Source organism: Penicillium waksmanii, assembly GCF_028829765.1.
Source record: "Penicillium waksmanii strain IBT 27052 chromosome Unknown utg000007l:1.0-4314555.0:1.0-4317578.0, whole genome shotgun sequence".
Lineage (NCBI taxonomy): Eukaryota > Fungi > Ascomycota > Eurotiomycetes > Eurotiales > Aspergillaceae > Penicillium > Penicillium waksmanii.
In genome coordinates, this window is record NW_026643253.1 from 2,647,015 (window position 1) to 2,669,307 (window position 22,293).

General features: G+C 47.8%; 8 protein-coding genes across 8 annotated transcripts; 4 read left to right on the top strand and 4 right to left on the bottom strand.

Moving 5' to 3' along the window:
• Window positions 1-939: 939 nt before the first annotated feature.
• N7481_007821 (putative MFS drug efflux pump) lies at window positions 940-3,076 on the top strand (the record flags this gene model as incomplete). The annotated part of the gene is made up of 8 exons (XM_057267040.1): window positions 940-1,086; window positions 1,146-1,213; window positions 1,278-1,338; window positions 1,395-1,551; window positions 1,614-1,993; window positions 2,048-2,420; window positions 2,484-2,614; window positions 2,666-3,076. 8 exons carry the CDS (start codon window positions 940-942, stop codon window positions 3,074-3,076), a joined length of 1,728 nt encoding a protein of 575 aa, XP_057121241.1.
• Window positions 3,077-3,287: 211 nt separating this feature from the next.
• N7481_007822 (uncharacterized protein) lies at window positions 3,288-4,421 on the bottom strand (the record flags this gene model as incomplete). Its single annotated transcript, XM_057267041.1, has 1 exon — window positions 3,288-4,421. One exon carries the CDS (start codon window positions 4,419-4,421, stop codon window positions 3,288-3,290), a length of 1,134 nt encoding a protein of 377 aa, XP_057121242.1.
• Window positions 4,422-4,936: 515 nt separating this feature from the next.
• N7481_007823 (vitamin H transporter) lies at window positions 4,937-6,616 on the top strand (the record flags this gene model as incomplete). Its single annotated transcript, XM_057267042.1, has 4 exons — window positions 4,937-5,618; window positions 5,673-6,179; window positions 6,232-6,396; window positions 6,447-6,616. The coding sequence occupies 4 exons, from the start codon at window positions 4,937-4,939 to the stop codon at window positions 6,614-6,616; spliced, it is 1,524 nt and encodes a 507-aa protein (XP_057121243.1).
• A 1,783-nt stretch (window positions 6,617-8,399) lies between these two features.
• Window positions 8,400-9,092, top strand: N7481_007824 (C6 finger domain protein; the record flags this gene model as incomplete). The annotated part of the gene is made up of 1 exon (XM_057267043.1): window positions 8,400-9,092. The coding sequence occupies one exon, from the start codon at window positions 8,400-8,402 to the stop codon at window positions 9,090-9,092; it is 693 nt and encodes a 230-aa protein (XP_057121244.1).
• A 384-nt stretch (window positions 9,093-9,476) lies between these two features.
• On the top strand, window positions 9,477-12,163 carry N7481_007825 (ribonuclease P/MRP protein subunit POP1; the record flags this gene model as incomplete). Its single annotated transcript, XM_057267044.1, has 2 exons — window positions 9,477-9,809; window positions 9,881-12,163. The coding sequence occupies 2 exons, from the start codon at window positions 9,477-9,479 to the stop codon at window positions 12,161-12,163; spliced, it is 2,616 nt and encodes an 871-aa protein (XP_057121245.1).
• A 298-nt stretch (window positions 12,164-12,461) lies between these two features.
• Window positions 12,462-13,418, bottom strand: N7481_007826 (Mic19 family protein; the record flags this gene model as incomplete). Its single annotated transcript, XM_057267045.1, has 3 exons — window positions 12,462-13,001; window positions 13,124-13,181; window positions 13,360-13,418. 3 exons carry the CDS (start codon window positions 13,416-13,418, stop codon window positions 12,462-12,464), a joined length of 657 nt encoding a protein of 218 aa, XP_057121246.1.
• Window positions 13,419-13,891: 473 nt separating this feature from the next.
• On the bottom strand, window positions 13,892-14,689 carry N7481_007827 (MBL fold metallo-hydrolase; the record flags this gene model as incomplete). The annotated part of the gene is made up of 1 exon (XM_057267046.1): window positions 13,892-14,689. One exon carries the CDS (start codon window positions 14,687-14,689, stop codon window positions 13,892-13,894), a length of 798 nt encoding a protein of 265 aa, XP_057121247.1.
• Window positions 14,690-18,079: 3,390 nt separating this feature from the next.
• N7481_007828 (class I SAM-dependent methyltransferase) lies at window positions 18,080-19,615 on the bottom strand (the record flags this gene model as incomplete). Its single annotated transcript, XM_057267047.1, has 9 exons — window positions 18,080-18,116; window positions 18,167-18,628; window positions 18,688-18,843; window positions 18,904-19,014; window positions 19,070-19,080; window positions 19,145-19,184; window positions 19,243-19,253; window positions 19,312-19,422; window positions 19,493-19,615. 9 exons carry the CDS (start codon window positions 19,613-19,615, stop codon window positions 18,080-18,082), a joined length of 1,062 nt encoding a protein of 353 aa, XP_057121248.1.
• Between the last annotated feature and the right edge of the window lie 2,678 nt (window positions 19,616-22,293).

Sequence of the window (22,293 nt, forward strand, 5' to 3'; positions counted from 1 at the left end):
TATCGTGATGGACGCGCTAGCTAGCCACTTTGTTGGGACCCGCTGGGAGTAATTCTCCGCGGTTCACTTCAAGTGATGAATCACTGGAAGAATGGGCTAGAGCTATATGCCTCTCGGCTCCTCCCACTGTATAGTGCTAGAGCTAAGCATAGGTGGCCAGTACTCCGTTACTGCTGTTATATACTCTAGCAATACCTGTGCGGCCCTGCCTACTGGTGCAGACGCATGTATTATGTTAATGATACTGTAGTTACTTACGGTGAAGCACAATGACATGGTGCAGTGCTCATTTTCTCAAGCGAATCAGATGAACCAGGCAAGCACTCTAGTCTCGCCTGGATACAGTTTCGGGGCTGATCCCCATTGTGGCACCTTACCCGGGAAGAATCAAAGCCATCATTGACAGCCTCCACTTTTCTCCGCGTTTCACCCCGCATTTTCCTACCCGAATCCACCGGTTGAGTCGTCCCAACTCGTCCAAGTCTCCTAAATCGCCCCAAGTCCCCCTAAGCATTTCGGCCAAGAACCAGACCTGCCTCGGTATTTTCTTGATTTTGAACTCGACCTTCCCGGCTATCGCTTATCTGCACCACACCTTGCGCGTTCGTTTGGAATGCATCCCGCTTGGTCCCCCTATTGGTGACTCTTTCTCCGGACGGACCCGCTTTGGCAAAGACTGGCCTTTCGTCTAGCCCGTCACCGCACTGTGTCATGATTTTAGAAACACTAGTCAGCTATGTAGCATCCTGCTCAAGGGTATATCTATCCAGGGTCCCACCTCCCACCTAAACCGTAGGGATTGACTACGCGCCAGTGGGATTGACTACTGGCCTGTCTTTGCTTTTTCTTTCTACTTTTTTTCTCCTAGTCGCGCTCTGTGCTGAGATTTCTTTTCAATTCCACACGTTCCCCTTCTTATCCTCCTGAAAGCGCCCCACAATGACAGGTGCAGTGGAGGACCAACGTCCGGTAGGACTGGATGAGAAGGCTATCCAGCACCATGAGAGTACCCATAGTCACCAGGAGGTGGTTGGTAGCGATCATAGCAATGAGGCAGAACTTCATGAGTCGGAGAAGGATATCCCGGTTAGCCAATACCCCTTGAATCATCAATGTTTGGCGCCATACTAATATGTGAATTCTAGATGACCTTTCGACGCTTCATGGGATTCACCGCCATGGCTTTCCTGTGGACTGGCAGTCAGATTCCAGTGTATCTCTTTGGTATGACCAAGATGTCATGAATATAAACACAGAAGGCACTGACAAGTTGATAGGTGGCATCCCCCCCCCTATATCTATGGAGACATTGGTGGAGCAGACCGATGGGTCTGGTTTGTAAGATAACCCCTTCTCTTCCTCTATGCTTCAGATGCTGACATATTAATTGATAGGTCCTTGCCAACCTACTTGGTCTCGCCGCCATCTGCCCCTTTGTCGGATCGTTGTCTGATTTGTTCGGTCGCCGTTATGTCGCGATCGCGGGCGCCGCCCTCATCTGTTTAGGCATGATCGTTAGCAGCACGGCCAACACCATGAACATTTTTATCGGTATGCATATTTCGAAAAAGTTTCAAGCTTAAATACACGATCTTAGGCTAATTGAAACTTAGCGGGCATGGCGATTGCTGGTGCTGGTGCTGGTATCAACGAATTGACTGCCCTGGCAGCCACCTCCGAAATGGCACCAACTCGCAAGCGCGGCGTTTATGTTGCGGCTCTCATTTTCTCCATCGTGCCGTTTTGCCCATCTGTGCTCTATGCCCAGCTTATTGCATACCATAGCAACTGGCGATATGTTGGCGCGTTCTGCGGTGCGTGGAATGGATTTGGTCTGCTAGTCACGGTCTTCTTCTATTTCCCTCCTCCTCGAACCAACTCTCTTGGACTGAGCCGGAAGGAGATCATCAGCCGTATCGATTTCGTCGGTGGTTTCTTGAGTATCACCGGTTTGATTGTGTTTTTGGCAGGTCTGCAGTGGGGCGGTTACATGGTAAGTCTTCATGTCACGCTTTTAACACTGTATAATTACTAATATTTCTTCAAGTACCCATGGTCTTCTGCCCATGTCCTTGCCCCATTGATCATTGGCCTGGTTCTCCTAATCGCATTTGGCTTCTGGGAAATATACGGAGCCAAGTACCCCATCTTCCCAACTCGACTGAAGCAAGAGCCTCGCACTCTAGGTCTCACCCTTGTTATCACATTTATCTCGGGCGCAAACTTCTTCTCCGTGCTGATGTTTTGGCCAACCGAATCTTTCAATGTATATGGCCACGACCCTGTTGATGTCGGCATTCGAAGTCTGCCTGTTGGTTTCGGTATTTTGGCAGGAGCCTGCATTGTGCTTGTGCTTCTCAGTGTTTTCCGTGGACACAACAAGGAGCTATTGATTGTTAGCAGTGTTCTCATGACAGCAGGTGAGTGATAGCGATAACCTGGTCCCTTTAAATACTCAGCGCTAACCGGCATTTTAATACTAGGCTGCGGAGCTCTCTCAATTGGACGCGTTGATAATCTCTACCAACTTTGGGGACTTCTCGTACTAGCCGGCCTTGGAATCGGTGGTATCGTGGTTCCAGCGTCAATCATCACTACAATCATCTGTCCTGATGTAAGCCTTTGCTATCTTGAGCTACTCAGAAACTATACTAATCTGTTCTAGGATCTCATCGCTACGATTTCCGCTCTTACCTTGTCCATCCGTGTCGTGGGTGGTGGAGTCGGATACACGATCTACTACAATGTCTTCATCTCCAAATTCGTCCCGCTGACAACACACTACATTGGCGGCGTGATGGCAACACAGCTCAATATCACAGATGTCGCAGTCATCACAGAGGTGATTGAGCTCACTGGCGCGTCGCTACTAGACGAAATCAAGCTGGTCCCCGGTATTGCTGGAAATGAGATGGCATATGAAGCGGTGGTTGCTGCTGGCCAGATTGCATACGCAGAGGCATATAAATGGGTCTACTATGTCAGCATTGCGTTTGGAATTATCTCCATCTTGGCGTCTTGCTTCCTGGGCGATATCTCCAAGTACATGACCGACCATGTTGCGGTAGTGATGTGAAGATTGTCTATATTTAGTACGGAATTTGTGTATCTCTCTGTCGCCATGAATGTTGAAATAGCCAAATTTGAAGCATGAGAAATGAATTCTATTATTTACATTCAAATCATAACTATGATTCCGTATATAAGGGTTGCTTCTTATCAAGTCTGTTTCTAGCTCCTCGGCTTTTCATTGATCAGACCAGTTTCGACCCGTTGGATCGGCTCAACTACCGCTTCAACCAAGGTATCTCCTCCAGTGAGTATCGATATGCCCGGAACAGAGCATTTGATTCCCCTGGAAAGATATCCGCAGTGACATTATCGGGGTATGGGGCAAAGTGAGGGTTAACATACTCCCAGCAGATATACCCATCTTGAGTGACTTCGAACAGACGGCCAAAAGCACTTTCGCACAAAAGAGTATTGCCATTCGCAAGTCTCTGGGCACTTCCCATAAATGGCGTAAAGAAGTATAGCATCTGTGAGCGGTCGCGATACTCCCAGACGATATTTTTGGTCGCTCGATCAACCTCGATTGCTCGAGTGTAGGTGATAGATTCACCATTGCGGAACGCACCGTTGTCGAAGATGAGAATATTTCCATTCTCCAACTCTGTAGCGTTATGCTGTTGTGCAAGGACCTCAGACCCAATCTTCCACACAATATTGCCGGTGGACCTTTCAATAATGACGACGGCTGAAACGGAGCGCATTGACGCGAGGATGTGTTTTTCGTCTCGCAGTGGTAGAACCGAGTTGATCAGAGGATAGTGTTCACGTGTGTAGTGAGGCTGAAGAGGATATTCCTCTCTGGGTAGTCGCTCAGATACCTTCCATTCCCAAAGTAAATTTCCAGCTTCATCAACTTCCTTGATTGTATCTGCGTAGGTGATTCCATCAACCTCGGTGCCTGGAACACCGCCGATGACCTTGGCTGAGTCTTCTGGCGACAGAGCTTCGAGAGAGGTATATAGGATCCGACCATCGCCGTAATGATACTGATCATGATGGCCTAGGGGATCGGTGAATTGGCGAACGATGTTACCCTCCGGATCGAGCTCAGACATCACTCCTCCGCCATATTTGTTGAAGAATAGAAACGGAAACGGCCATCCATCAGCGGTTGTTTCTTTCGGGGCCGGTCGAAGTGTGTTGACTGCGAGATTTCCGTTCGGTAGAAGTCTTGCGTGACGGCCGATTCTGCCTGGGAGCTTCCAAGAATGAACCTCATTCCCATCGATGTCTACCAGATGGGCTGTGTCACTGGTGAGAGGGCAGAAGAGAGTAAAGCCTCCGAAAGATCGTTGCTTGTCTACTCCAGTCAGGCCGACGCCTCGTCTCTTGAGGGTGTTCTGCTCCATGGTTGGTTTGGTGCAGGCAAAGTCGCGCTGTTGGCTAGGATTTTGAAAAAGAAAATATTGAAATTGAAAGATATTTCGATGAAGCTATTGACCAATAACTCAAAATATTGCGAAGATAAGCGCCTGTTATAATTTTTATTCCATCATGCTGCCAAAAAAGCCGACCGGCGGCATCCCGTAGGAGCCTGCGGCATGCCGTCGGCTTTGACAGAGGAGGTCCCCTTTATCAAGTGAGGGCCCACCTTCTGGCGCTATCATCGAGCTTCGAGATAGGTGAAGCTGATAAGCACGCCATCTTGGCTTTCATGGTATCTTCGAAGTTCGTAGAGGTTGGACAGCTGTGCCAACTACCAGTGGTGATCTGGGGACTTGACTCGTCAGCCAGTGAAAATGTATAAAATATCATGGTCACCCATCGGAGCAAACCGCTGGAAGTTGAAACGACAAGAGCTATTTCTCATTATTGAAATTGTCATTTATGGATTCTTGAATTGAGTTGCAGTTTCAAGTTGTTAATGAACCAGATCACTATGAGTTCTATATCCGAGAAAGACTCCTTCAGCCGATCCGGTGCCGATGAGCACAAGGCCGCGACGACAAGTATTGTGGACGAGACTGTTGAAGTTCCAGGCTACGATGCAAGCCTTCAATTTGATCCGAGAGAAGTTCGAAAGGCCTTGCTAAAGGTGGACTTTTTCATTCTTCCTCCAATCGTGCTTTGCTTCTGCTTTCTGCAATTTGATCGTACCAACATTGGAAACGCCCTCACCGATACACTACGAAAGGACATCAACGTCGGCAACACAGAAGTCAATCTGGCACAGACGCTGTTCACAGTCGGCTTCATCATCACGGAGCTACCTTTCAACATGATAAGCAAATATATTGGACCCGAGCGTTTTCTTCCCATCACAATGTTATTTTGGGGCATTGTCACATGGTCACAAGTCTTCATGAAGAATGCATCAGGCCTCTATGTCACTCGTTTCTTCATTGGAGCACTCGAAGGTGGTTATATCCCTGGATTTGCACTCTATATCTCGAAGTTCTATACCAACCAGGAGCTCGCATTTCGATACGCTATTTTTTGGGCTGCGAATAGTTTTGCCGGGGCGTTGGGTGGGCCATTATCAATCGGCCTGCTCTCCCTTGGTGGAAATGGCGGGCTCCGTGGATGGCAATGGCTTTTTCTTATAGGTAGGTGAATTGGAACCTACATTCATCTCGAGGAAGACATCTGACGAATCTTAGAGGGGATACTTACTTGCTTCTTGGGAGTTGTTGCCTATTTATACTTCCCCCATAATGCCGCAAGACCCAAGTCTATGTTTGGCAAATCATTTTCAATTTTTACTGAACGCGAGGCATCTATCCTTGTCACGCGGGTGATATACAACGACCCGACGAAAGCACTACGATACGGAAAACCAGTTCTACCATCGCATATCTTGGACACTTTTGGTGATTGGAGACTATATGGCCATCTTGTGGCCGTTCTGCTCTCCATGGTTATGATATCACCGATGAATACCTACGCACCCTCTATTATCAAATCTCTGGGATTTACTTCCCTGCAAGCGAATGGACTCAACTCGGTAGGCAGCATATGTGCCTTGATTTGGTCTGTATCGCTCGCTTTCAGCAGTGACCGGTTTCAAGAGCGTGGGTTCCATATTGCTGCAGGGTACTTGTGGGGTGCTGTAGGTCTTTTGTGGCTCGCATTGGCACCAGAAAATGTTGGTAAATGGGTACTCTATGGTATGTTTGCCAAGACTGAAGAGTACAAATGACATGCTAATCAGCGCTGCAGGAGGTGTCGTTTGGACTCAAATGGGGATGGGCAGTGCGCAAGCTATCAGTGCAGCCTGGCTTACTACCAAAATGGAGGACTATAAGCGCCCAGTTGCTTTGGCTGCGTATGTCATGTGTATCCAGCTTGCGAATTTTCCCGGAAATCAATTGTTCCGCACACAAGGTATGATCGATTCGAGGATGATACCGGCATAGATCTAACAATTTCTGCAGATGCGCCTCGCTACAAGTATGGCTTGATAGTAGCCGCTGCTTGCGCAATTGCTGCTACTGTAGTTATTCTATTTTGGAAGTTGCTGTACCGATTATTTGATGGCGGAGATTCCGGGGTGGAGGCAAAGAATAGACATTCAGAGTTTCTGGGTGAAGACATAGACGTCTAGGTTATCTTATTATCTGAGATTTAATTGAAGCATTCCAGACTCGGAGGCTAAAACGAAATCGCCCATACTAATGTTCAAGGTACCTACTAAATTAGTATATCTGGAGGTGGAATATTAATGTATAGCCTGAGATTGCCACCACAGTAGTTAGGTGTACTACTAGTTAACTAGTAGTAGCCACACGGAGGAAGGAACTTGAAGTTAGACTCAGGATTTCAATCCGCTAAGAAAATGATTTGATCTTATCAAGCACGGAGAATAGTATTTCTTCTTTTTTGAGTATCTACTAACACTTGTAGTCGCTGACTCGAGTACATGCGATAACTTCTTCCCACAGTACAACACGTGATCAGATATTGCGCCATTTCCTGTGGGGAACCATCGCCAATAAGATGATCATTTCCACCACTTCGTAGATGTTTGCTGAAATGCCCATATCTAGGCTAGCTGGAGCCTGAGAAAGTACATTCAGCATGCCACCGCTGCGCTTGGGAAGAGCTTCAAAAGCATGTGACCTATGTCGAAAGAACAAAACGCGTTGTTACGCCAAAGACGGGGTAGGCAATACCTGTCTCCGCTGTCATACTCTATCTCTCTCGTGTTCCTTGGAAGAAATATTTGGTCGAGGATCGTCCAAATCACCATCTGGGCAACAAGAGAGATATGGTACCAGCCCTAGACATTTGGGTCCTAGTCAACGACTCTCTACAGATTCGAGGTATGCTGCGGAATTTCACTTAGTCCAACTGACCACGAATTGACTGACTCTGAAAGATTAGACTCGAAAGACTTGAACGAGCAGTTGGAGCTTTGGTGGATCGCTTAGATGCACAATCCAAAGATCGAGGAAATGCCTCGACGAGCATCGCTCAGGCTAGAACCGAACAATTGAGGGCACCAGCCGAGCCAAATCCAGCGCCCGTCATTTTGATCCGTGAAGCTGCTACTGATGCTGGTGTTTCGTCTCCGGAGCAATTTGATTTGCTTTCGAGTAGTTTATCTGATGTGATATCAGCTGGATTGGTCACATCACTCACTGCCCACACATTACTCAAATTGTTGGTTTTGATCCTCCAGATGTTTCTCATTTGCTGATGAAACTAGGTTTCGCGTCCACTATGGTCGTTGGGTTAGATTTTCTGAATATGTCTCGACCGAGAAACTTCTATCTGAAGTGAGAAAGTCACCGCTGCTACTTTGCAGTGTTCTATTAATCGCAGTGCGGCATACAACACAAGAACTTGCAGATGAGCTCGCACCAAGATTATTCTGCGAAGCAAAGAGGTTGGTTTCAAGGGCTCTGCTAGTGGTTCCACAGTCTATACAGCATTTTCAGGCTATCTTGATCTTGAGTCTATGGTCTACCACAATTGGTCAACAACCTCTGAGCATCGATAGTTGGCTGTTGACTGGGTATGCGCTTCAGCAAGGATTCGCTAGTTCCTGTTTCCCTGACTTATCCAAACCCAGCCCGGGACAGGAAATTGAAAAGAGCCAGGTTGATGCTTGGTGCCTCTGGAATCACCTCTGTGTTGCCCATCTACAGTAAGTTCGTACCCATCTTATCCTCGCAGAAACACTGACATATTCATCACTATTTATAGATATTGTGTTGGCACACGCAGACAGACAATGTTGACCCAGGAACATATTGATCGGTGTTCTCATCTTCTGGAAAATGGAAGCCTCCAAAATTATGAAGCGAGGATGGTGGCTGAAGTGAAATTGTACTGGGTGATATACACAAAGTGCTGCCCACAAGGCTATCAAATCGATTTACAAGATGCCAAAATCGCCTTGCAAAATTGGAAAAAGGAATGGGCAAATTTATTCGGTGATTGAATTACAGCCTAAGGGCCAAATTCCGTATGCAAGTGTTAACGCTAATGTGAATTTAGACGAGCCTCGTTCTCAATTCCTTCAGATGGGCTTCCACTTTGCGCACCTTCTCGCTTACTACCAATCAGCCCGATCGCCGCAATCGTTGATGGATGGATCTAGAATTTTGGATATGATTGATCTCTCTAGCACCATCATTAACCTGGCCATGGACACGACAGATGATCGTACCCGCCACCTAACAGATCATATCTACCATCTTATAACATTCTCAGCCCTCACCCTTTGTCGTCTTGTACAGATGTATGAGGACCAGCTGCGCGTCTCCAGTGTCGATGTTGATAGTCTAGATCGCCTTGTGACCAAACTGATTACTTGGCTTCGCTCTATCGGTTTGCCGTGTCATGCTGCCCACTTGCTTAGCGATATTGTCTCATCGCAGTTTCAAAAGCTACGCCCAGGAGCTCAATATGTACCCGCAAACGCTGCAGCAAGTTCTCTGGCGCATTATAATACGCTATCAGTTTTGGATGCTTCGCCCTTGTCTTCTAACGTGGGATTTCTTTACCCCGATCTCATAGGATCCGAGTTGTTTGATATAGACGACGGAACAGCATCATGGCCACAGTGGAGCTGAGAGGTAGATTCTACGAATCTTCTATTGTTGAATAACATTCTGGAAAAATATAAAAAATATATTCTCTATGCACACACGCAGGATTGGTGTATGCCAATTTTAGTCTTGGCCCTCTTGACTAGTAGTACTAATGTAACATTGCCGCATAACTGATCTTCCCACTCAGGAACATCATGATAATTTATTTTAAATACCCTGTTAGTAAATGAATCACGACTCCATTATTCTGGAAGCTCCAGTTCCACCGTAAATATAGTTAAGTTAAGTTAACTTAATGTGTAGTTCCTACTTCTGCGTGGGGCCGATGACGCGCCAAGCCCCGGCAACTTTTTTTTGATTCTCCAACGCTTCACTTCGCTTCGCAACATCCAAGCTGCTCACCAGATGGCCTCCAATTCCGCCAAGAGGAAGGAAACTGCCCCAGGGCCTTATGTCTCAACTGGAGGCGCAGCTAGACGAGCCAAAACCTTCGATGCGCGCCAACTCGCCGTGCAATCAACCGATGCCGCCCTCTCCGCAACGGGCGAACTCGATGTCGCCGCGTACGCCTCCGCACGAGCATTCGAAATCCAAGCCTTAGAGGATGGAATTCAGCGATCGAGAACTGCGCTGACAACCCGAGCTTTTCAAAAAGTCCCTCGCGCGTTGCGACGTCGAACGGCAAGTCACAATGTGAAGCGGGTCCCACAGAGGTTGAGGGTGCGGGCCAAGCGCGAGGTATGTTACAGCTCCATTGATGGCTCTAGCTGGCTGGTGACTGACCTTGCGATGGGGTTGTGTTGAAACAGATGATCGAAGACAATACCCCGACCGTCACCGCTAGAAGACGCAAACCAACGCAGATCATGCGCATCCGTCTTGAATCTGCCCGACGCCTGCAAAACCTCAATGCCAGAACAAAGAATAAGCGCCTCGCCGCGAAGATCGCCCGAGATAAAGACATCAACACCCAACTGAAGGAGGGAGGTAGTCACAATTTCAACACCGCACCGCGGATCCCCAAAATAAAGAAGAACAAGCTCTCGAGACCGCCGCCCGCCGACGCAAAATTCCGCAAGCGCCAGCAATGCAAAACATGGCTTCCTACCCACTTGTTCCATGCCAAACGGGCACATGTCACGACGACCAAGAACCCCCTCTGGCGATTCGCCATTCCTTTGTCACCTACTGAGAAGAGCTATCGGCCTACACACAGGACACGCGGTGCTCGGGGTGCCATGGCGTGGGATATGAGCTATATGTCTACGATACAACTTGAAGGGTCTGAGGGTTCTATCGAAGCTGTACTTCTGGCTGTTGGCATTAGTAGTGCAGAAGGATCGGGCCCCAAAGGAAAGAAGTGGAAAGCTGGTGCCAGATCACTGGAAACCTGGGCCTTTGAGATGGATCACCCCACGAGGCCAACAGCTCCAATCACCATGATCTGGTGCGCTGTTCCAAAATCGGAAGACGTGGAAATGGCCAACGCCGATGACAGTTCATCTGTACCTAAGATCACTCGACGAAAGCTTTGGGTTCGCGTTCATCCATCAGCCTTCCTGCAACTTTGGAATGATCTGCTCGAGGCATCGAAGCGCCAAAGTCCGCCCGTCATGGTCGAGGACCTCAGATTCGAAATTGGAAGCATTGAGATTACTGGCCCAGGCTCCACGGAAGCATTGATCGCCGCTTTACGACCTTCCAACAAACCCGATGGTCAGCTCCCAGGCCCACAGAGCCCAGAGGTGATTTGGCCAGCCTTATTGGGAGTATCAAACCCTTCATCATTGCCACAAAACGCCCTCTTATCTTTCAACGTGTCTGACCCCCGCCTTGAGTTCCCACCCCGCAAACTCGACATTCCAGACAGCGAATCTCATATGAACAATCTCGCCATTCTACTCTCCAAGTGGTCCCCAGACCAGACGCAGGGACCTTCTTCATTATTTGATCGCCCTAGTCGCCTAGCAGCTACTCGCCAACTCCCCAGCCAGAAAGCGATCAATCGTCGTCGTAATCTTTCGGGTCCTGGGAAGTACCCTGCTCCCAAGCCCACAGACCCCCAGATTCCAGCAATCATACTTGCAAACCGGTCACGAACTCATCTGAAGCGAAACTCTGCGCCTGGCTCGTGGACTGTCCTTCTGCCATGGAAATGTGTGCCACCGGTATGGTATTCTCTAATGTACTACCCACTCTCGAGTGGAGGCAACCCTCGATTCGGAGGTGTAAAACAACAGCAACAGCTTGCCTTTGAAGCGGGGGAGGCATGGTTCCCTGGTGACTTCCCCGGTACTCGGGCCGGGTGGGAATGGAACCAGCGCGAAGCCGAGAAATCTCGACACGAATGGGAACGACGACCTAAAGGCCGACGTGTTGAATATGACAGCCTTATTCTAGGCGATGGGCACCCAAAGGGGGAGATTGGGCGTGGCTGGACCTGTGATTGGGAGAGACTTGTTCAAGGAACAGGTCAAGATGTTCCCGAAAACATCACTTCTCCTAGCAAACAGGCCGACGGAGCCAATCCCGAGGTACCCGATGTTAGCATCCCGCCATCCGACCTTCACAATCTTCGATTTTCTACAAAAGACACCAACAAAATTCTCTCCAACCTCACCAAAACACAAACTGAGCCCGCGGCTCTCTCTACCGTATACGTCTCGCTAATCCACCGCGGCACTCCCACTCCTTGCTCGCGCATTTACCGTCTACCAACAAACCCAACCCTCCGAGAAAAATGGTTACTATTGGCTTCAGCAAACCATAAGTCTGCTGGAGGGAAAGCGGGATCCCGCAAACCCTCTGATGTTTCTGGCGACGCAGCCCGGCGCCAACTTACTGAGTCACTTATCGCTGCCGTACCCGAAGATTCGCCGTCGATTCATCTCGAGGTTCCAACAGCAGATGATCTGATCGGGTTTGTCACTACAGGAAATTACAATCTATCTGAGGGCAAGGGAACTGGCATTGCTTCAATCCTGCTGTCGAAGGTAGCTGAATCCAATGGCAAGCTCTCAGAAAAGAAGCTGTGCATCGTTCGATCTGCCGGAGAAAAGGTCGGCCGATTAGCAACTTGGGAGATTGTCTAATTCAGTAGTACTTGATACCCTATCCAAATAACTGACGAAATGTGAATGAATCATAAAAAAAAGGTTAATAAACTACAAAAAAACCAGGTCCAGTAGCTCATTCAGAAGGATAATCCTATCTTATGCAGAATCATGGCAAACAATAAAAAAGACGATCTATACATACAGTACAGCAGCCACGCTGAATCCTGCCAGTAAGACAAGGAACACTTCCAAAAATTCGACATGGCATATTAAGCCAAGCCAAGCCGAGCCGTGACCTTACGGCATCGGCGTCTATCACAATGGAGCACTCTATCTAACCGACAATGCGATCCACGAACGAAGCCTCCATACGCGCAACTTCCTTCTTAAAAGCATCAACTTCTTGCCAGCAATCCAGGGGCCGGCGATCATTCAATCGCAGACAGCCAATGACAGCAGACTGGGCCTTGGAAACACCCTCATCCAGATCAGCCAGCTTCCTGCGGCCATCAAGACGAGTGCGGAGTGCCTCGATCTCAGTGTTCACAGACTCGCGCGAGATATCACGCTTCAACTCCTGCTGCGGAACGTTCTCGATGGGGACGGCGGCGGGGGCCGAGGTCTCGTATTCGCGGCCGGCGAAGGGAATGCGAGGCGCATCGAGGTTCAATGAGCCGACGGTGTAGCCGGTGCTGGCGGGGGCGGCAGGAGCGGTGGCAGCTGAGATGGGGAGGGAACTGGTATCCTTTGAAGAGGCGAGGCGCTTTTCAATCTCGGCGAGGGTTTGCTGCTCGCGTTCGCGGAGGCGCTGGAGTTCTTGTGAGACGCGGTTTTGGATCTCGAGTTCAATTGCCTTTGCGCGGGAAGAGTCCGTCTGTTTGATGATTTCGAGTGTGAGTTTTTGTTCTTCTTCATTGTATCATTCTGATCCAATCCTGGTGCCTGGCACTTATGTGCTGGCGGTTGAAAGGGAATTGGGTTGGGGTTGGAACGAACCTCGGAGGTGGACTGGAGGGCCTCGACTAGGTTGGAGGAGAATTGGACGGGGGAGTTGCTGGAAGAAAGTAAACGGGTTAGCCATCGTATTCCCTCTCGCATTGACGATCCCTTTACAAAGATCTGCCTGTGGTACCATCTTCGGGATGGCTGATCATCGACTCCTCCATGACATGATGGGTTCCCGCGCCCACCGCAAGATCGAGGCGGGATTCCGCACTTCCGGGGCAATTTACCTGGAGAAGACATGCTTGGTGCCGCCCGCAGAGTCGGGCTTGGAACTGCCAGCACCCATGGTTGTGAATGGCGAGTATGAATGCAATGCAATGCCTCAAATCGATCGAGAGAAGGGCGGGTGTGAATGGCGCCGTCAACCCGAAGCTCCGATACTTCGGTCACGTGCGCTTAGTCATGCTCCGGTGTGAAGTATAACTATGGCATAATGGCATACAAACAGGATAATTTCTAAGGTCAGTACAAGTAGCATGGAGGAAATGGACATATTTGACTGTTAAGAGCTTAGGAATATGCTGTGCCCTTCAAAAGCTACAAGAACTGGTAGCTTAGGCGTGGAAAATAAAAAATACTACGTCGATTCGTCAACCTTGGAATCTCATAAATGGGATCTTTGTTAGGTGAAATCTTCTCATCTTCTGCAAGAACTGACAATGAATTCAATTTGACAAATTTAGATATTTTTTGACAAGTTTTAGCTTTCTGAAAATACGAGTATATACACTAACTAGAGGCATTGGTAGGTGTCTAAGCTCAGAGAACAGTGACCTTCTCGCCGCCCTTCAGCCAGCAGATCTTATCACTGATACCCTCGTCCTCAAAAGCCTGGCGCAACTCGACACCAAATTGAGTGAAATGTCCCCAAGATTCATAGTGCATCGGAATGAGCACGTCTGCTTTCAGAGCGCGGAATAGTTTGGCCCCATCCTTGCCGCCCATGGTGACTTGCAGAGGAGGAACGTTTGGGTCTTCTGAGATGGGGACATGAGCATTACCCAAGTTCATCACGGCGGCAACGACGTGAAAACGGTCTGCAATCGAGTTCAACTCTTCGATGTAGACGGTGTCGCCGGTGAAATAGATTGCGTTGGGGAGGCCATCACGGCCATGTCCGAAGTCTTCTCCGGTCACGATAAAGCCGGTACATTCGGCTCCTGGGGCGTGTTGGGTTGGCGTGGCGGTTATCTTGAAGGACTTTCCTCCGATTTTGCTCTCGATCTCTTCCCACGGCTTCATGCCATGAACGGCCGGACGAGGCGCGAGTTTCTTGCTTCCATCGACGGTGGTAAAAACTCGGCGCCCGTCAAGGAGCTGACGACCAAGCTCGTCCAAGTTGTCTGGGTGATCTTCGTGGCTCAAGAGCACAGCATCGATGATAGGCAGTTGGTCAAGGCGCAAAGCCGGACTATCAGTTACTTTCACACTGAAAGCACCAAGATCCCAGCTCGTTCCGGCGGGGGAAAAGAATGGATCCGTTAAAAAGTTTACTCCGTTGATGTTGAGGATCGCAGTGGCAGTGCCAATATGAGTGATATCGAGCGTAGGAGCCATTGTGAATAATAAGTTCTTAGAAAAGGAGTTGATATATTGAGCACAATTGTTGAGACTTGGGCGTGTTCAGTAAAGAAGCTTAGGATTTTGTATGATATGATAAAGTGAATCGACATTGAGGAGGAGATGGCAATACTTATACTCCCCCCCCGCATCTTGGAAACGTCTATGACGGATATTAAATGTCAGGAATCCTATGGATGGAAAAAAAACATGACAATTACGAACTTCTATTCCAAAGAAGCTTGAATTTACAATTTCGGCATCCCGCCCGGGGATCCCGCTTGTCGGAATCCCTCCTGGTAACATTTCATAATATTGAATGGTAATCAATAATCCTCGAAATAAATCGTGCCATGGTCAGTGAATCAGTATAGCCATAGTGAATACCGTCTTGATGATAAATCGAGCCCGGTTGGCGGAAATACCGCCAGATAGAAATAGATTTCCCACCACAGCCCGCCCCTGTGCTGACTGCAGGGATGACAAGCGGCCGCAATTTATTGCATAGGTGAACTTTGCCGGTCATTTCTTTCGGTACAAACTCGCCGGCTTGCAAATTATGTCAGTAGCTGCCCAGTAGAATTCATGTTTCGTATTGGCAATTGCATCTACACTGGCAGCCAAAGGGTTTTGATATTTACTACACTTTCGGTGTCAAGTACAAACCTTGGAAGTTCAAGTTTGAATGATGTAAAAACTCTACTAGTAGTTAGTACTTTGAGATCACAAGAGCCTAGGATCATGGATCAACGAATAAATAACCACTGATTTGCTAAAAAAACGTCCTAAAAATATTAAAAAATTAGGACTGTTCAAATAATGAGCCAATCAGATATCCAAGACCAAATTTCGAATGATTCTTTTTTTTCTGATACATTTTTGTCAAGCGGGATTGGCCGAGTGGGATGCCGGCTACGCCCGGGCTTAGTAAATCTGCCGCAGAAAGACGAAGAGGAACCTTGCCACTCGGCATCTTCGTCTCCATGCTACGCTTTTTTATTTTCTTTGCTTGGCATATGACAGAGAAACAGAGGAATCAAATTTCAAAATTGAGACCATGGCGTCACGCCCATACCCTAAATCTGATTTGCCTCCTTTTAAATGTAAAATTTCAGGATGCAATGCGGCCTACCAACGAAAAGAGCACGTAAATCGACACATGGCACGTCATGAAGGAGACCGCTTTCCATGTCCTTACTGTGATAGCAGCCTGATCAGGAGGGATGTACCACGTTTATTCTCTCTAAGAACTCATAATAGTACGAGGACTAACTTTCACCTAGCGATCTTTTACGTCGGCATGTCCGGAACTACCACCCAGGGAGGGAGCCGCCCTTTGTGCGTGCGCAACGGGCTTGTAAAGCTTGCCAGGCTAGAAAAGAACGATGCGATTTTGAATCTCCATGCAACCGATGTCAGAAGAGAGGGGTCGTTTGTTCACGAACTCGCCAGGAGACGGTTCATGATAAGCCCGAAGTCCAAGAGGCTCAAGCTCCAACCCTCCCTAGCACGGACTTGCTAGGCCCAATACCTGGAAAAACTCGATGGATCGGTCAAGACTTTATTGATATCTACTTTCGCGACTTTCATCCGACTTGGCCGTTTTTGCACCCTGGCACATTTGATCCCCCGAACGAACCATGCGTCCTTCTGCAATCTATGGTGATGATTGGATTGTGGATCAAAGGCGATGATTCGTCACGAACTAAGGCGATGTCCTTCCATCTAAAATTACTTTCTTCGATTGAAGCTCAACGAGTGCGGACTTATCAATTAGTATCAATCCCTGGGATTTGCTACTAACATTATCCATGCAGTCTCAATGGTGTATTTCAAAATCCACGCCACACCAAGACAAGGCGACGCCCTGGCCTATGGCAACTTACCAAGGTATTCTTTTACAGCTTATATTCGCTGTTCTTGTAGCCAAGAAAGAGACAACTTTTGATCTCGGCCTCCGTTTTCGGCTTCCAACACAAGAATATGAACTACTCTCATCCCTCGTGGAGACATGTCGGCTAGCCGGCCTATTCTATTATCCAAATATGCTCTCACGACATCATACTTCTGCGCCGCTTGCACTTGTCTGGGTGAGTGTGGAGGAGATCAAGCGTTTTGGACTAGCTCTATATAAGTTATGCAGACTTTGCTCTCGCAGCGGGGGCGAGACTATCGAGGGAAATGGTAGTGCTTTGAGAAACAATCTGTTGAATTTGACAGACATGGATTTTTGCATGCCAGATAGCGACGAAATCTGGAATGCACCGGAAGATGGATTCATCCGACTCACTGCTTTACAACAAACATCTAGGGATAATCGAGATTCGGGACAATGGATATCCAAGACCTCGGGGCAGTTGTATGATGGTCGTGTCGGTTTTGACTGGATATAACTAAGCATCGCGATTGGGTTTGATTTCAATAATTATATCTAGTAGAAGAGTAATAGTATTTGCTGATGCGTCAAAGGGCATCTGAAGATATTTAAGAAATGAGGGGTTATCAAGATACGAGTAGTACATAGGCGACTAAATGGGCCAGCAATATTTTAGCCAGGAAAGTATCGGATAAGTTTCTTCGTTTCCTCCATCAGTTTTCCATGTTTTCAACCGACAATGCGGGAGAAGTCCACGGCAGGAAAACCGCTTAGTCCGTATTCAGCAGCTTGGCTTGTGTATCAATTTTCTGGAGAAGCTCTTCAAGCCTCGTCTTGAAATTTTCAACTTGAGTATTGTGAAATGTTGCGGTGTGTTTTGCATGTCAGCATCGGGTAGTTATGGGTCGCATACGAAAGAAACAGGATCCACAGCAGATTCACACCCCCACCACAATGTCAATTTTAGAAAGAATTCCACAATAGAAAAATGTCATATAGCCGGCCTATGAGTTGATCTATGATTATTACTTATTAATAAGCGCTTCAAATGAAGAAAAGTTGGATAAGTTCGGAGTTCTAATTTCTGGTGCCATTTTGCCGCTGTTTGGTGGCCCGTGGCTGCAGGCTTTAAAGTCCACCTATGAGGGTCGAGTTTGGGATAACCAACTGTCTCACCAATTAGGACAATGAAGAGTCGGCTTATATTACCGTCGCCTATGTAGAAATACTGAGGGCTGGTGCTCAGCTGTAATGTTATGGTAATATGATGTTACCCTGTACATAAATAATGTCATAGATTAAACCATCTAGGTCAAAGTGCCTGGTTAAAATTCACAAATAGAAGAAAAGTAGTCCGGTTCGCAGTTGGGTAATTCCGGAACAGACGTAGATGCAACATATTCACTGTATCATTCAAAATGACCACTGACAAGTATCTGTCACCGACATGCCTGTTTGGGCCAATATTTTGTGTTTCGTGTTTTGTTTATATTTTTCAAATCCCCTTGATATCACCAGCGAAGAGGCTTCCTCCCATGGACGGCAACTCTGCTCATAGTTAGTACCCAGAAAATTGAAAAGGGTGGGTTGGACCATACGTTTGAACATAGGCATGCAACTTCTTATCACGCAGCTCCTGCTTGACCACAGCATTATGAATCTTAGCGGCATCCGCACCCCAACCAAGCACTTGCGTGTAAAAGCGCAGTGAATATGAATCGATAGCTTGTTGTAACTGCACTGCCTGGTACTTGCCCAGAGTCTTCAGAAAGGGGTCCTTCGGCCATGGCGAGAACGGCAGCGCGTATACCTTCAAGGTGACATCCTCAAACCCGGCATCAATCATCCAGCCTTTCAGCTTATGATAGATGTTTAGCTCGCGGCCGCTCAAATCGCCGGCCAAATTGACGGCCTGCTGCCATTCCATGATTGCGCAGTCTGGCTTGAGTGACCCGTCGTCACTCCGGGCCCATACGGCGCTCTCGTGCGATTCAAAGTAGCCGCCGGGTTTGACATGATCGAAGATCCGACGGATAAACCCTGGCCAGTCAGCTACACATCTGTTCGGTGTGTTAGAGCGTCACTATAGTTCAGACAGAGGGTAGTCGGATGATCATACCCTGCCAAGCATCGTGCATGTATAAAGTCAAAGTGATTCTCTTCAAAATGCCATTCCCTTTCGAAATCATCCACGATGAACTCAATATTTGGGGCCACCCAGTTTGGCTGGATGGGGCTTATGTCGTTTCCAACCACATGAGCGCCGGGGAACTTCCTATCGTATGGGATTAACATCAGTGGAATCGAAGGATAGATCAAGGGGAATCCCACATACTCGGCAATGTCCAACGCCCAAATACCTGTTCCGGTTCCGAGATCAAGAATGTTCTGTGGTGATGATGTGATGGGTGCATTGTAAAGCTCTCCTCCCAGCATCATCAACCATCTATACCATTCTGGTTAGCCGTTACGGTCCAGCAGATATGTGTTATTTCACGAACATGTGGTGTGTCTGAAGAAAGCATATTTAGTTAGTGTATGAACATAGAGACCTGCTAAGCATGGTGGTGCCTTACCAGATCCATTCGATCTTGTTCCTCCTCATCATTCGGCATCCTAAATTTTCCGGTCAGTCTTAACATCCAAGAGCCTCCAGAGATAAAGTTGAAATTACATATAGGTACTCTAATCGCAGGTCAACAAAGTAATGAATCGTAATACCCACACGGGGAAGTCCACTTACTGTGGAGCGGGTACTGCAGTACCGCCTACCATTTTCATATTCGAAATCGAGCACGCTTGAAGACAGAGAGGTGAGATCGGATAGCGCATCATCGAATTCACTGTTCGTATCCTACAGCATGACAGAATATTAGTTCCCTGAATATAACGAGGAGCCGGGCCTTGCAATCGGGTTTACATACGTCGTCAAAATTATCGGCCGTGATTGGACTGGCCGCGCCGACAGGGGTTTGGGCGCTAGTGTTGTGTGCAGATGGGGCTGGCCCAGAGGGCACGAAGGGTGTATTATCCATAGTAGAGCTCATTATGATGGGAGGGATGGAAATCGCAAGAGAAAATAATTCGGAGGAGCATGCAGAATAAATAAATCTGGTCTCTTTGCAAGAGACTCGCTTCCAAGGTTGTCAGCCAACTTCTACGCGCGGGTGGAGGGGGTTCTGGGTTCCAAGGTTTGTATCCAAACTGTCGGGTTCGAAGGGGATTGTAATTTTTTGATCTATCTTACACGGTTGTCGCTTCTGAATTCCGTAACTGCCAATGAAAATCCCCGACATTGAATGGAAATCAATTCCACGCCACAGGTTTACTCTGCGCACTGAGTCTTCCGTGAGATTTAGAAATATCTGTACATCCCCCGTTTTCCCCGTGCTTGAAAAATACTCCTTTAATCGGGGTCGGCTGCGGAATAACCGTGGGTATTGGTAACACATCATTTTCATGCCCATTACCGCGAATTTAAACAATCATTATTGTACTTTTGATTCTTCAGCGCAGAGGGTCTGTGCTCCAGCATGCTCTTTTAGTCCAAGCGCAGCTGATTCTCACCCAATTTCTCTGTGTTTTGTGCTCCCACGCTTCTGCAATCCCAGCCAGGCGGTACCCCAGCCGACTACCAACCGCCACAGACCAAATTCCACACGTCGACAAGTAGTTATGCCGGATGACCACATGCGAATCCCTGCAATTGTGTGTTTTGTTTTTATCTTTGCTTTTGTTCGCCGCTCGGGCGAGATGGGCTAAAAGATGCAGCTGGTTGCTCCCCCGGTAGCCTCCTTGCGCATATTTTCAAAGGACCCGAAGCCTCGGGTACCTATTATTTTTCGCAAATCCCGAGATGGTGTTGGATTGGTGGTTCAGCATTTTGGTGATCAAAGTACCACACAAAGCTTCTAAGGGTGCCTATTCTCCTTCGATCTGCGTTGTTCGTATATTGAATTCGAATGTATCAACTGGTCTCTTGAGTCTCCGCGGTGTTGTTGAAAGGAGTCATCGAGATGCTCCCAGGAGAAGAGGGACTTGAGACAAATTTTCTCATTTCAAGACTCAATTAAAACGTGATCGTCGTAAAACACCCACAGGGCGTTATTATGTGTTCGCTCCCCCTGCGCGGAGCCAGCGGGGATAATTGATACCGCGTCCACAACCAAGCGCAACTCAATTGACCCACTTGCCTACCCTTTTATGGGCAGGTATACCTGAGAGGGAGGTCGATCCCGGGCGGCCTGAGATGCATCGCGTGGAGCTGGCGAGGAAAGCATGGAGGCACGGCAGGCTGGGCATTATGGAGAGTTGTATTCCGTATTCTCGCCGGAAACAGGTCACCGTATCTGAGGTAATGTATTGCCGGGTTGGAGAGACTGCAGGACACCGTTTAACCAACCTGCCACAGGCAAGTTTCTCAGGTTGTGGTATCGGTAGCCATCATTGTCGAAACGGGGTTCGGGAGCGGTCCGGCCCACATGCCACGAGGTGACACCGTAGCCAGGAATATTGAGCCCCTGATAATCACTTTTGCGAGATCGAACGGCTGGCCATCGCGGCAAGATGCGATCGGGGAAAGAACTCGATCAGTGAGTGTGACTGCAGGATCAATATAGACGTGCCAAGACGGACCAGATGATGGCAAGTATAACCCCACCTTCGGGACACAGGGATTGAGCAGTCTTTCTTTGAGAACTTGAATATCTCCGAGTCTCCATGCATACCGAGAAAAGAGTAACGCTTTGAATATTTAGATATGCCGATTCAGAGTCAGTCACAGCCAAAATCTTCAACAAATCAAGGCCTGTTCGTCTGCCATCTTGTTTTATGCGTATGTGCCAAATCAAAACTATTAGGATGCCAAACGAGGAGAGGTCCTCACGACATGCTTCAAAGGAAACAGCGAATCGGGGTCAACCCTCTTTTTTGGTCATCGGTACTGCTTATTGACATCTTCAAACCACGTTCCGGATGTTGCAGATGTTCAGGAGTACACCTGGCTGTCAATGGTTAGTTGAAAGTAGCAAATGGCATCTTGGAAAATACCAAATTAATAGGGGTCTCTCGCCACTTACCATTGATCCCAATATGAGAAACTATCTTTTGCAAATAGTCAGCATGGTTCTAAAGTCGATATCCCAGAAAAAGAAAAGACCACACCGGCGTGATAGTATTAATTTGAGCGTTATTATCTGTGGCTGAACGATATCGACCCAGCGATATTTGGTATCCTCTGAACCATGGCGGGGAAAAGCTATTCATTAGCAGACTGAACGATATGTTGAAAGTTGTATAATACAGTACTTGCGTAATATTCGCCAAGTTGACCAACTTCATGGGCCAATTCATGCGTAAGGAGTCGTTCTAGTGTGTTAAAAACCATATCCTCCAAATAATAGTTAGTCAGAACTGCTGCTTCATTGTTAGATTGATACCAGATGTGCGTCTGATATTTCCACGCTGGGGACTGGGCTTTTAGAATTATCAACCCCTGGGAGGGGGGCAAGCGGTTGAAGATTATATTTGCGTCATGTATATTGTAACTTTTTCTCTCATATCTTTGTTAATTGGCACTCTGTTCACCAATGGAGAGTTCCTTGGAGATACAATTGGAAGAAATGTGGTTGAGACGGCCTGCAAACAGGACATAGAATTTTCAATTTCCTCCCAGAGAACATGTATATACACCTTTACGACTCTTCTTTGCGATTATTTTTGCGAC